Here is a 13,425-nt window from a genome sequence, read left to right as displayed (position 1 = left end):
TGAACTGCCGGCCGAGTTCTCCACTGCGGGCTTCGGCTGCTGCTTCATCCAGGTGGTGCGCGAGCAGCAGCCCGATGAAGTTAATCACGCCAATCGCGTCAATCGCATCAGTGGAGTTAATCACGCTAATCGCGCCAATCGCACCGGTTCGCTCAACTCGCGGCTACCGACTCGCCATCACCAAATGACGAAAACATTTTGCAGTGAAACAGTCGCACTTGTGCGCCTGACTACAAATTTATTTTCCAAAAAAAAGGAACACGTTCTCTTTACGCGTTCGTAATTATCCCCATAATCTTAAATGAACACGCCAAGAGGAATTTCTTTTTTTTCCTTTTTTTTTTTTTTCGCGGCGTTTTTAATTAGCCCCCTCTTGCGCGCTTCGACAAATGACGGGGCGCAAAAAGGAGGAAATTATTTTTGTCCTTCTAAGGGGGGGGAATTCTGCTTTGTTATATTTCGCTGCAAAATTTTTTTTTTTTTTTTTTTTTTTTTTTCTTCCAATTTTTATCACCTGCGGGAAAGGTAACCCCGGAAAGTTGAAGGATCCCGCGGGGTACTTCCCCCCTGTCGATTGTTTGGCCCCCCCACTGCTTCACCACCTTCTGCAGAATCGTAGTTTTTCAGGAAAATTTGCTCCACGGGGTGGGTGTACACTGTGCTGTGCTCCCCGCGCGCGACTGGCAAATTGGGCAAACTTGCAAACTTGTAAACTTGGCACATTTGGCAAACTGCGCGCCTCCGCGTTTGCTCGCGCCGGGGGAGGCTCGTTCGGCTAAGCAGGCACATGTTCCTGCAGAGAGGGAATGCAGCGAAAAAAAGCAGCGAAGGAAAGCAGAGAAGGAGTGGTTATCTCCCCCTGCCTTTTCATTCCCCATTCTGTCGCCTCCTTCCCCGCCTCCCACTTCTTCCCTACGTGCAAAGCGCAACTATGGGAGGATCCCCACCGTTGCGGCTACCCTTGGAAAAAAAAATTAAAAAAAGAGGAATCATGGAAGGCAACACGTAGTAGGCAGGGAGGAACGATTCAACTTGGCAGCGCATCGTGTTGGGCAACTCCCTCCAGTGTGCATATCTCCGCTTGGATCGTTAGGGGGCGAAAGAAGGGCATCATTTTCCACCGTTTTAATTTCCCCCCCTGTCCCCTTCTTGTCATCCCCAACTCCGGAGGGAGTCCCCAAATGGGACTATAAAAAAAAAAGAAAAAATAAATAAAAGAGTGAACAATCAATTTGGCGTTTTCCCCCAACTGGAAAAGTGCCACATCGTCGCAGCAGTGTGGACAGACACGCAACTGTTAAGCATTCCCAGACAGAAGTTTGCATGGTTCATTCTTCGCTTCCCTCACCGTGTGCATCCGTTCGGTTGTGTTGCCTCCTGTGGAGGTCTCACTGGTGCAGCTCCCCCGAGGAATGTGCCGCCGCTTTCACGGAGGATCCCTTCGTGTGATTTGCATCGCCAGAAAGGCGCTTCGAAATGGTCTTCTTAAAGCGAATTCGTTAGGAGGGCAAACAAATGGACGCTTTTTTTTTCTTCTCTTTTTTGCGTTTCGAAAGGTGGCTAACATGAAAAGAGGAGTACCACTAAGATGGAGAGACACAAAGGTGAGTCCCCATTTTTGTTTCCCCCTTTTAGAGATGACCCGTACGAGTGAAAAATTTAATCGGCCCGACTGCTATAAGAAGAGAACGTAAAACGGACAGGTGAGCAGAGTCGCAACTCTGTAGAAAGGCTCATCGTCGGTGGACCCAAAAGAAAGTCAGCACGTTGATGCCCTCATGTGGGGAGATCCTCCCGTTGTACTTCCCCGGGTGGAGGCCCCTAAGGGTGCAAGCTACTCTCATAGGTAGGAGAAGCCATCCGAATTGTGGTCGCCAAGTGTTAAGCATCCCACACAGTTGGGAGCCGCCTCCCCCTTTTTGGCCCAACTTTGCAACAGCTTGGCGGTGAAAGCACGCGATGTGCCCCTCCCCCGGCGATCAAGACTGCCACACATTCTAACTTAAAATGTTAAAGCAATTAAAAAGGGGCTTTTAAAAAGGTTATCATTAAAATTGGGCACCTGCACCTGCACGTGTTCATCCACATGGTCATGCACGTGTTCATCCACATGGTCATGCACGTGTTCATCCACATGGTCTTGCACGTGTTCATCCACATGGTCATGCACGTGTTCATGTCCGTGCAAGTGCATTTGCCCTCCTGCACACAAGCGCAGGGCTGGACTGCATTAATCAAAGTTAAAGGGGAAAAAAAAAAAAAGAAAAAAAAAAAAACTAATTACACTATAAAAAAGGAAATATAAACAAATAATGGCACACGGTAGGGGGAGCGGTGAAGCGAAGGGCGGAGCAGAACCATCCGTGTGGGCTAACATGTGCCATTAAACAAGGGGCATACAAAAAAAAAAAAAAAAAGAAGAGGTGTGGTGAGGTGAGGTAAGGCGATATGATGCGAGAGGGGGCCGCCTCCGCTGTGAACATCGCAGCGCGGAAGCTCTTCTCTGATGGGATGTACCCCGTGGGGCGAACGTATTCGTTCACGAAATGGCGTGGATGGAGTGACTCGTGGGGGCACCCTCCCCCGGCTTGTCCAAACTGTTCCTACACCTGCGCGCATTGGTTGATCGTTCGTTCGTTCGTCCGTTGTACGGGCAGTTGTTCCTACCGCCGACTTGGCAGTAGTTCCTACGCCGTCCAGCCGCTAACCCCGCCGCTAACCCCGCCGCTTCGCCGGCGATCCCCCCCTCAGGCGCTGAACACAAAGGGGTCGAAGAGGTAGTTGCGCACGTCGAAGCCGTCCGTCAAAGAGCCCCTGGACCCCTTGCTCTGGAAAAAAACGGAAGCCAAATAGTTCACGCAGTAGGTCTCGTAAATCTGGATGTTGTTGATGATCATAATTTCTGACAGGGCGTCGAAGTTTTTAAATTTGTTCATAATTTTGTGGATGCGCTTTTGGCGGATGTCCTGGATGAGGCCTGCGCGGGGAAGAAGCGTAAGGGGGGGGGAAGCGTAAGGGAGGGGGGGAGTGATACCGGGGGGGAGGCAAGGCAAGGCACCCAGCTTATCGCGGCGGTAATGCAGCCACGCCGCTAGTCAGCCACGCCGCTAGTCAGCCACGCCGCTAGTCAGCCACGCCGCTAGTCAGCCACGCCGCTAGTCAGCCACGCCGCTAGTCAGCCACACCGCTAGTCAGCCACACCGCTAGTCAGCCACGCCGCTAATTAGCCACACCGCTCAACCCACCTGCCACCTTGAGGATGTACTTGTAGGGCGTGCGCTGGCCGATGGTCTCGATCGGCGTGGAGTTCTTGAAGGCGTTGTTCTCCAGGAACATCGAAGAGATCTCGAAGAAGAAGGGGCTCGGCAGGTCCGTCAGCTCATGCACATCCTCGAACTCCTTTCTGTAAATATTCTTCAAATTGTCTATGTAAAACCAAAAGGGGAATTCCACGGTGGCTAGTCCTTCCTCACTTAATTCTTTAGCAATGTACACAGGATACCATTGCCGTTGCCCGGACTTCATCCTCTTAAAATCAAATCCTTCCACTTCAGAAAGGTCCAAATAGGGAATATCTGCCAGCGCTTTTACAACGACTAACTCGTCCAGAGCCTTCTGCCATATGATGTGATTAATAGATTCTTCAAAAAGGTAGTAAATGGAGATCTTATTTAGTTCTATAAAATGGGGGTTAAATTTCATAGGCAGGTATTCAATATTTTCTTCTACATGCCCATTGGAGGTGAGGATACTTTTATTAATGAAGGACGGAGCGGAGACATTCTTGTCATTTATATAAATGGCTTGGTTGATCGTTTCGATGTTATCCTGTTGAAGCTCACTGTTCTGTAGATACGTATAGACATTTACCAAATTATCGAACACGTAGTTTTTTTTAAATTGCTTTCCCTTTACAAAGATGACGTTGCTTTGGAAGCAGCTGTACGCATTAGACAATTGGGGGGGCAAACTCCTCATGCTTTTGAAGCTCCTATACAAATTGAAGACCTTCTCGTATACACTCGTCAGGATCTTCTTGGTGGAGTAGCTGTCTTCTGTGTCTAGCTCCGTTATGGCTGAGTCGAGCTTGTCTAGGGTAGTCTCCAGGAGAATCAAATGGTCATTATTAATTTGGATGCTCTTATTTCCTATGAGGTACTGGTCCCTTATGTAAAATATGTTGTAGACGTCTTCGCACGACTCGATGTTCTTTATCGGCAGCTTTGGGAAATTCTCCACGACGACGTTGGACTCGCTGTTGAGCAGTTTGATGGTCGGGAGTTTGCCGAACGGGGGGTCCTCGATGCCCCCGTTGATGCTTCCGTGGACAACGCCGCTCAATCTTGCACTGTGGTTGCTCGCTGCCGCGCCGCCAGCCACCCCCACGGGCGCCTTCCGGTATTCACCGCTGTGCCTGTGGAGGACGCTGCCGTGGCTGCTGCTCACCGCTCGGCTCGTCGCGTACGCCTTCCGACGCGACTTGTCGCTCATGAAAATCCTCCCCTTGCCCTTTTTTACGGACGATTTGCTCGGTTTGGCTTTTTTTATGCGCTTCTTCTTAAAAATGGAAAACACATCTGACATTTTTGGAAAGCAGAGGATGCTCGTGTCCGCCGATTGCGCCTACTTTGCCAGCGTTTTGGGGGATGACCAGTTTTTGCCAGCGTTTTGGGGGATGACCAGTTTTTGCCAGCGTTTTGGGGGATGACCAGTTTTTGCCAGCGTTTTGGGGGATGACCAGTTTTTGCCAGCGTTTTGGGGGATGACCAGTTTTTGCCAGCGTTTTGGGGAATTGACAAAAATTTGAGCTGCCTTTTGACCTGCTTTTTGCCCACTCGCTGCCCAATTTTTTTGCCCTATTTTTTTCCCCACTTGTTGCCTTCCCTCCGCGCGCCAATCGAGCGTTGCTCCGTGGGCGCTCGGCCGCGTCTCGGGGCTGCGCCTCCTGTCTAACACTCGGCGAACGCTCACTTGGCAAGCACTCACCCGTTTGCTTCGTCTACCTCGCCCGTATGCCTCACCCGTATGTCTCTCCCGTCTACCTCACCCGTTTGCCTCGTCTACCTCACCCGTTTGCTTCTTCCGTATACCTCTCCCGTTTGCTTCTTCCGTATACCTCTCCCGTATGCTTCGTCTGCCTCTCCCGTATGCCCCTCCCGTATGCCCCTCCCGTCTGACGCCGCCTCACGTTGCTTCTTCCGTTGTTGCGCGCCTCGGTGTGCCCCTCGCCCGTGCCGTGTTCGCATTCATTCTCCCGCTGCCTTGCGCGTACGTGCCTGGCCTCGTTCCTCCCCTCCAGCGATTGCTAGCGGTGGTCCTGATGCGGTGAGTCTAGATGTGGTCAGTCTGCCCCCAGCTCGTCCGAATGGAACGTCGCCACCTCTTCTGCGGTTGCTCCGCTCGGTGCGGCTACTGCTGCTGATGACCCAGTTCGGTCCACGTCGGCTGCCAGCGGGGGGAGTTCTCTCGGCAGGTGCAATGCTCTTTGGCGGAACGATCGCGGCCCCGAGTTGGGCGAGCGTTATATCGCCACAGTCGGTTTGCCGCCCGCGGACGTGTGTGTGCAGGTAACTCCGCGCGTCAGGGCGTGTGTGTACGAAGGGCACGCACAGGCGCGTTCGAAAGTGCGCGTTTGTTTATTTGTTTGTATGTTTATTTGTTTGTTTGTTTGCTCGCGCGCGTTTGCTTCTTTGCGCGTGTTCATATGGGGGCACAGCTCCGTGGGTCATGATTATCCGCTTCACGCGGCGCGCGGGCCAGCCCTCTCTCTCTCCCTCTCTGGAGTTGCTCCTTTCTAGGCTCGTTCACCTCGTCGGCAGAGTGAATCACTTTCCGTTCGCGTCAGTGGGGGGAACGATACGTAAAGCGTTATCTCCTTACGTCAGGGGAAAGTTATCTAGTCGCCGCCTGCTCTTGTGCAGTTGTGCCATTCTGTGCCAACTCTCACCATTCCAGCCAGTTTGCCCTGTTTTCCTGCATCCGGGGGTCGGACTAGCGCTACTTGGAGGTATGAAGCAACAGGGAGGGGGCGAAGCGGCGCCGTGTTCAGAGTGAGCACTTTTGCAGTGTGCGTTTTTTTTTTTTCTTTTTTTTTTTTTTTTTTTTTTCCTCGCACTTGGCGCAGTTTGGGGGCGTTTCCATCACTGCTATTTGGTATGCACGTATTTTCCGTTCCTGCGAAAAGGTTATTTGTGATAAATTGAGGAAGAGAAAAAAAAAATAAATAAATTAATCCCACCATGTGTTAGCGGTATGCAATTTTTTTCACCCTCTCCCCACCTTGCGTTTTCCTTTTTGATGTGTACCTTTGCGAGGCCCCCCGGGTTGCCCTTCTTACCACGTTCTGATTGTTTTGCCCCCCAGAACAGTTGAGAAGGAGTTGCGGAGCTGAGAAAGCGTCGAAAGGCTTCGAAAAAGAATCGAAAGGGAGTCGAAAGGAATCGAAAAAGAGACCGTTAGACGGGGAAATTGGCTACCATGTGAAGGGCCAAGAGAGGACAATAGGGGAGACACAAAAAGACCTCCTCAAATGGTCACTTCTGCACAACGTTGTCGCGACGCTACATCCACGTTACGCATTGCAACGCTGCCAGCCCGCGGACGCTTCCATCGGTTGGGTCCCCTTCTCAGGGGAAGAACCCACTCCCCTGTTGATAAGCGGTAGACGGATAGGAGGGCACCTTCAAAAGCGTAGACAGCAATATACCCACCAGGGTGTGTAATCAAGAGAGAGCAGTTCCACGGGGGAGGGAGTAACTCCACATGTTAGCGCCAACCCCAGGTGGCACATCCTCCTAAAGCGCCTTTACTCAAATGGTGAGGAATCCCCGCAGGGGTAGTGTGCTCATCCGAAAAAATCACCAAAAAAAAACACACAGTAGGGAGTCGCGCCACAGTAACGTCATGTTTACGCCAAACGTTTTACGATTAAAAATTTTAAAAAACTAAAAAAAGGAAAGAAAAAAAAAAAAAGAGAATGATGGAGGGCGCACTAAATGTGCTGTCCATCCAGTTTGCCAAAATTCCAAGCCAGCACATTTGCCCCGTTTGAACAAATGCGGTGGGGGAGGGGGAAGAACCACTGTAAGCGATGCAGGTGGGTACTAACACACAAAAAACAACGTGAGGGCGAGGAAGACGCGGGACGTATGAAGCCAGGCCACCTCCGCGCTTCGCAAGCGACAGCTGGGGGGGTGAACATATGCACACGAATAGAGAGAAGCACACGCTCTTCCATCTTGAGGGTTCAACATGAAGGAGGTGTGTGTGCGGTCAAATGGGGGTGACCCCCCGAGGGGGAAGACTTCCAAGGAACGGGCCAAATGGAGGCTTCTGGAATGTTTGGGAATATTTTGACCCATTTTGGAACATTTCGGAACATTTTGGAATATTTTGACCCATTTTGGAACATTTTGGAAGCTTCCCCCCCTCGGCCATTAAAAAGGAGAGCTAAGTAAAAAAAGAAAAAAAAAAATTTCTTCTCCTTAAAAGGGAGGTATACACATAAACAAAGTGGGGTGGGCACGCACGATGAGCGAAACGCCTGTCATAGGTTATTTTTTTTTTCCCCTTTTTTAATTCATGCCATCTGGCAGTGCGGCTAATCCTCCGATTTGCGAAGGAACTTGATGGGCCTGCCTTTGGAAGCGTCCTCCTTGAGCCGCTTCGGGGCTGGTGAGTTCTTTCGAGACCCCCCGCTATTCCCCAGCGGCTTTATTCTCGCAATGGGATTCCTCAACTCGTTGGAAGTGAAGCCGAGTTTCCTCCCCTGCACAGCTTCAATACTTTTGTTCCTCTTCCTGCTGCAATCTGAGAGGATCTTGGAGCTTCCACTTTCCACATTTGCTTCTCCCTCTCCTGTGGGGAAGAAGCCACTTGCTTTCTTCTGACCCTGTTCGTGGGTCGTCCCTCTCTGCATGGCGTTCCCAGGAGGTGCAGACGGAGTGGAGTTGCCATGAAAGGTAGTATGTAGGACGTCATTCACATGAGGGGAAGAAGCTGGAAGGGCAGCAGCACGAGAGGAGGTAAGTGGTATGATGATGCTGCCCCCCCCACCAATGCTATCCCCCCTGGAGAGTTCCACGCTCCCACCTCGATGGCGAGCAAAGTTGTTTTCGTTAAGGATAAGACTTAAATTCTCATCGATTCTGTCGAAAAGGCACTTGAAGTTGATGTCTTTCTGGAAGGAGACGTCTTCTATTTCTTTGAGGACCTCCTCCCTCACGTGGTCGTAGTGCAGGTCGGCGTAGGGGTGGCGACCGCCATAGGGTAAGTCGCTCACCCCGCAGGCATCACCTGAAGTGGCATCACCGGGGGGGTCTACGCCGCTGAAATGGGCGTCTCCCAAGTGGGCGAAACTCTCGCTGGCGTAGGAGCGCACCCTTTCAATTTCCGCGTGGATGTCCTTCCCTTCGTGCTTCACGGGGGTGTCCCAATTGGGAAGTACCACGCACTCATCACTTGGGTCTTCTTCCTTTTCTCCAAATCGCTGCAGAAGCTGCTTCACGTAAGAGTCACATTTGCTGAGGTGTTCCCCATAGTTTCCATTACACAGGTTAACCTCTTCCACGTGTCTCCCCGCCAGCTCCTCTGCCTTCTTCCTCCTACCGTCCAGTTCGTCCCTTTCTCGCAAAATTGCTCCGGACACATCCCTGTAAAGCACCTCCTTATCCTTTTGATTACCCGATGAGTGTGCCTCAAGCCGGTTTGCCACCTTCCCAATGGCTTCGTTGTTCCCCTGGATGATGCGTCTATACGTGTCTCTAACGGTTTGCAAGTCTCTCTCCATTTTTTTTTTCTCACTGGCAAATTGGGCCTCCACATCTGTGAAAATGCAACCTAAGTGTTCGTAATAGGAGCTCACCTTTTGGTTCACCAGATCAGCTGACTGGAGGCAGTCCCGATGATGTCTATCCCATCGTTCCTCATGATTTGATAGGAACCCCTCCAGGGTGCTTACCGAGTGGGTAATCATTTTTTTAAACTTGCTTCTACATTCGTCGTGCAGTTGGCTAGAGAGGGACTGTAGCTTCCCATTCACCACCTCATTCATTTGGCTCACATTCTTTTGGACCACTTCTTTGATATCCTCCATCACTCGGTTTTGAAAAAGGTCTATCTCCTCCCGGATGCTTGCTCTGTATGTCTCCACCATTTGTTCCTTCCGTTTCATTAGACTCGACTCGAAGGATTCGTAGTCACTTTGGAGCTGCTCCACCAGCTTGGTTAGCTTCTCCCGTTCTTCCTCCAGCGCCTCTACCTTTTTTTTCATCTCCTTTTTTAACTGTTCAAATGAATGCCTTAGGTAGAGATGTAGTAGGTGGCTCACGCTTCGTATGTGCTGCACTGTCTCCTTGGCTGAGCTATCTCCTTTCGTGTAGTAGCTCTCCACTTGGCTCAGCACCCGTCGTGCTTCATCACTCTGAGCGAGGTCGCGCAGCGCGCCCAGCAAGGCCCCCCATTGTTGGCGGTCCGGCTGGGGGGAAGTCTCCAGTGGAGCGGCCGAGTCGGGGCAGCTACTCCCCTGATTCGAAGCGGGAAGACTACTCTCCTGATTTGAAGCGGGAAAACTACTCCCCTGATTCGAGGCGGTAAAACTACTCTCCTGATTTGAAGCGAGACAACCATTCCCCCGCTTCAAATCGGGCAGGTCCACCCGGCAGGCGAGGAACTCCCGCGCGAGCGCCCCCAGCTGGAGAAACCCATTCCGGTCATGCTGCTCCATGGCGCCCACCTTCTCCAGGAGAAAACTGAGGAGGCGGCTTTCGCGCAGCAGCCAATCATTATTTAGCCCCTCCAAGTGGTCCAGCCATTTCAGGATGGCCTCCCTCCCCTGTGAGATGTCCCCCTTGGCCTTCGCAAGCACCGCGGCGATGAGGGTGCAGACCTGCTTCAGGGCGGAGTAATCCTGGTTCTTCCTCCCCGTAAGGTTCGCAATCGTTTCTCGAAAAAGGGTGGAGATCCTCTTCTGCGTCTGCGCGAGTAGATTGACGTGCTGCTGGTACTCCCCCTCGGTGTGGAGGAACTCGGCCAGGAGAAACCTCGTGACGCATTTCTCCTCAGACAGTTTGTTTACCAAAATGTTATGAACCAGTTGTATGTTCCTACACTTGGAAAGGACATCCTTCAGCAGCAGGACGACCTGATTCTGCACATCATCAGTGTAATCCATTTTGCTCAATAGCGTTTTAATTTTTTTACTCTTTTCAAAAAGGATCTTCTCCTTTTGAAGTAAAATTTCTCTATTTTTTTTTAAACTGTTTTGGATATTATTATACTCCTCATTGTCCAGGTATACCCCTCGTTTCTCTCGACTCAAATTGAGGGCATTCTTCAACTTTTCAATTTCATTGTTGAGGTCTTTTATTTTTAATTGCTTGGTCGTCTTGACGTTGATTTCGGGTCTGTTTTTTATATTCTTCGCTCTGAAGACGTAGTCCAGCGTGCTCAACGTTTCGTCGATGCAGAGCGAAGAGGGAGAAATGGTAGCCACGATGAACGTCTTGGTCTTCCCTCCCAGGGAGTCCTGCAGCAGTCGAGTCAGCTTAGAATCTCTATAAGGGATGTAGGACGAGTTTTCAATCAAAGCGTTAATCACTCTTCCTAAGGTTAGCAGAGACTGATTTATGTTGCAGCTTTCCTGCTGTCTAATCTTCAAATTCCCATAGGAGCTTTTCAACGCATTTTCGCTGCCAGCCAAATCTACTAAATTTAGTTTCCCTATTTTTGTGATGCTCTCCCCATCACTGTTCAGATCCTTCATGATCAAGGTGATGGCGAAAATGGAGTGGCTTCTACTCGACTTCTTATTGTAGGACGTTTCTGCGGTTCGTCTCTTTTTGATGGCCGAGCAGATTAGGTAGTAAATTTCTTCAAACGAGTTGATGGACCTTTCCTCCAGCTTGTCCACGTTTAACCCTTTGCTTTTGTTGGTGGCGTCTTCGTAGATCCTGAGCTTGCTGGCCTCGCTGGCGGTGCTCAGCAGGTCGCACAGCTCCTCGTTGTAGATTTCGAGGTAGCTCACCTTGATGGCGAAGTCGTAGGAGCTCTTCTCCGCCTCCCCGGGCTCGGAACTCTCCCCGGGCTCAGAAGTCTCCCCCGATTTGCCAAGCTCCCCTGCCGGTTTCTCCAACTTGTCCGCTTTCTCCACCTTCTCCAGCTGCACCTTCTCCGCTTTTCCCGCCTCCCCCCACTTCCCCGATTTGTACTCCTTCCTCCTCCTCAGGATGTCGAAGATCCGCTTGGCCACGCGGAAGATGATGCCCGTGTCGTCACTGTCGCACAGCTCGTAGTAGTAATTTATGTCGCTGTTGACGCTGTCGCTCAGGTCCACTTTTTTGCCCTCGGCGTGCTTCAGGTGCTCCAGGATCCTCCCCTCCATGGTGTACGTTTTGCCCGTGCCCGTCTGCCCGTAGCAGAACAGCGTGCAGTTGAACCCTTCGAGGACCTGGGGGGGGGGGGGGCGGCAAAGGTGAAGAACGCAGTGAGGGGGGGAGCGGCAAAGGTGAAAAATGCAATAAAGGGGGGATCGCGGCAAATGTGAAGAACGCAGTGAGGGGGGGAGCGGCAAACGTGAGAAACCCAATGAGGGGGGCTCCCACCACACGCCACCCCCCCGGGCATTACCTCGTCGACGATTTGGAAAACGTAATTGTTAAACAGAGTCCTCTGATCCACGTCCTTATCGCAGGCATAGTCAAAGCTGTACTTCTTCTCGTACACCTCATTGTTTCTGTTGAGCGTCAAGATCACTTCGTTGTTTTTTATTCGGACGACCTCCTCGTTGTTTACGTCGTTTTTCTCCTTTTCGTTTAGGGGTCTGCAGCGAACGATGACTTTTATGTTAACGCAGCTGGGCTTGTCATTTTGGTAGGAGTTCCTCAGCATTGTACTTTGCTTCGCTCTTCCGTCCATGCGGGGGGCACGGGCGTGGGGACTGGCGGCTGCCCTGCGGAGGTGTGTAGCCACCTGTGCGGTGTGTATACGTGTGTGTGTGCGCCCAGGGTTACTCCCCAACCGGAGGCGCAAGCTTCTTCGAGAAAAGGAGCCTCTCCAGGCAGTCACCGGGTCATCATTAGCGAATGAAGGTTCACACGAAAGGGAGATCACACAAATGGGGGATTACACAAATGGGCGGTCACACGAATAGGCGGTCACACAAATGGGCCATCACGTGCTACGAACTCGCATAATTGCGGTGAGAAAAAAAAAAAAAAAAAAAAGGAGGGTGCTGTACTGGGCAGGAAAAATGCGATGGAGAAATAGCAGTCAAAAAAAAGAAAAAAAAAAAACGCTCCAAGGCGAAGCGGCAAAATGTTCCCAGCGAGCGCACCAAAAGGAAATAAACAGCGCAAGCACAAATTGGTGTTTTCGACTGGGCCTCAGTTAGGGCCAAACTCGCGAACCTCCTCGTCCAAGTGCACTTCTCCGCCAATTTGCGCTCAAGCCGGGCAAGGCACCAGCGAGTGGTCAACGTCTGTCAGAACATCGGGCAACACATCCGTCAACGAATCGGCCAATCACCGCTTCTGCTGCTTCGGAGCCTTAAGAAGCTATACCTCTCATCGCTCTAGAGGAATGGCCCAACCTCCGTAGCAACGTTTAGGCGCAGCTAGAGAAAACAAACCACAGAGGCAAAAGGGGAAATAAAAAAAAAAGTGTCTAAATTTGCACACTTGGCTAGTTTGGCGGGTCACCCACTGCCCAAGCACAAATTACACCTGTGATGATTCAAAATGGAGGTCGTCACGGATGCGTTGGAAAAAACGATCGGGCAGATCGCGCGTGTTCAAAGGTGTCGCTTAAATTCCCCATTCGCGCCATACAGCCCAGCTTGCGCTAAAAAAAGGAAGAGGCCCGTAAAATGGAGAGCGCACGCGGGAGATAACTTTTGTTCTTTAAAGGCCAAGCGGATGAGGTTTTCCCCCGTACGAAGGGTGCACAACGAGGGAATCAAGCATTTGCGCAAAGTGAGCGCGTCGGTCATGAGGCAGCAAATGGGTGCCGAGAAAAAATGGCGCCCCGCCATTGCACATTCAGGTGCTCAGATGTGCAGATGTGCGGATGTGACGATGGGAATATAGGCGTTTTTTTTTTTTTTTTTTTTTTTTTGCGGGTGATATGCTTGTCTATTTTTAAGTCCCCCCTTTAAAGGCGCACTTGCAGTGACACATCTTTCGTGCGCGTAATGCCCCCATTTGGGGAGGTACCAGTGACGTTTAAAATGTTCAGCACTTCGTTCCGCCCTTTCTCTCACGCGAGAGGAAAGATAACCAGATGGGTCTACACCTTTTTGTACGCTGCCCCCTGTGCACCTTTTTTTTCACTTCTCTTTGAAGTTACGCACAGCATAACGAAGCTTAGCTTACAGCGAGGGGGAAGAGTAACCCCTGGGAGGGGTGGCACAATTCATTAACGTTGAGCTGC

The 13,425-nt window shown here is 51.1% G+C and overlaps 2 protein-coding genes across 2 annotated transcripts; both read right to left on the bottom strand.

The window, feature by feature from the left end:
* Positions 1 to 2,747: 2,747 nt before the first annotated feature.
* PVX_095360 (hypothetical protein, conserved) lies at positions 2,748 to 4,584 on the bottom strand (the record flags this gene model as incomplete). The annotated part of the gene is made up of 2 exons (XM_001614488.1): positions 2,748 to 2,977; positions 3,246 to 4,584. 2 exons carry the CDS (start codon positions 4,582 to 4,584, stop codon positions 2,748 to 2,750), a joined length of 1,569 nt encoding a protein of 522 aa, XP_001614538.1.
* A 3,016-nt stretch (positions 4,585 to 7,600) lies between these two features.
* On the bottom strand, positions 7,601 to 11,913 carry PVX_095355 (kinesin-related motor protein, putative; the record flags this gene model as incomplete). Its single annotated transcript, XM_001614487.1, has 2 exons — positions 7,601 to 11,446; positions 11,626 to 11,913. 2 exons carry the CDS (start codon positions 11,911 to 11,913, stop codon positions 7,601 to 7,603), a joined length of 4,134 nt encoding a protein of 1,377 aa, XP_001614537.1.
* Between the last annotated feature and the right edge of the window lie 1,512 nt (positions 11,914 to 13,425).

Source organism: Plasmodium vivax, chromosome 8, assembly GCF_000002415.2.
Source record: "Plasmodium vivax chromosome 8, whole genome shotgun sequence".
In the NCBI taxonomy this organism is placed as follows: domain Eukaryota; phylum Apicomplexa; class Aconoidasida; order Haemosporida; family Plasmodiidae; genus Plasmodium; species Plasmodium vivax.
This window is presented reverse-complemented; position numbering and strand designations above follow the sequence as displayed.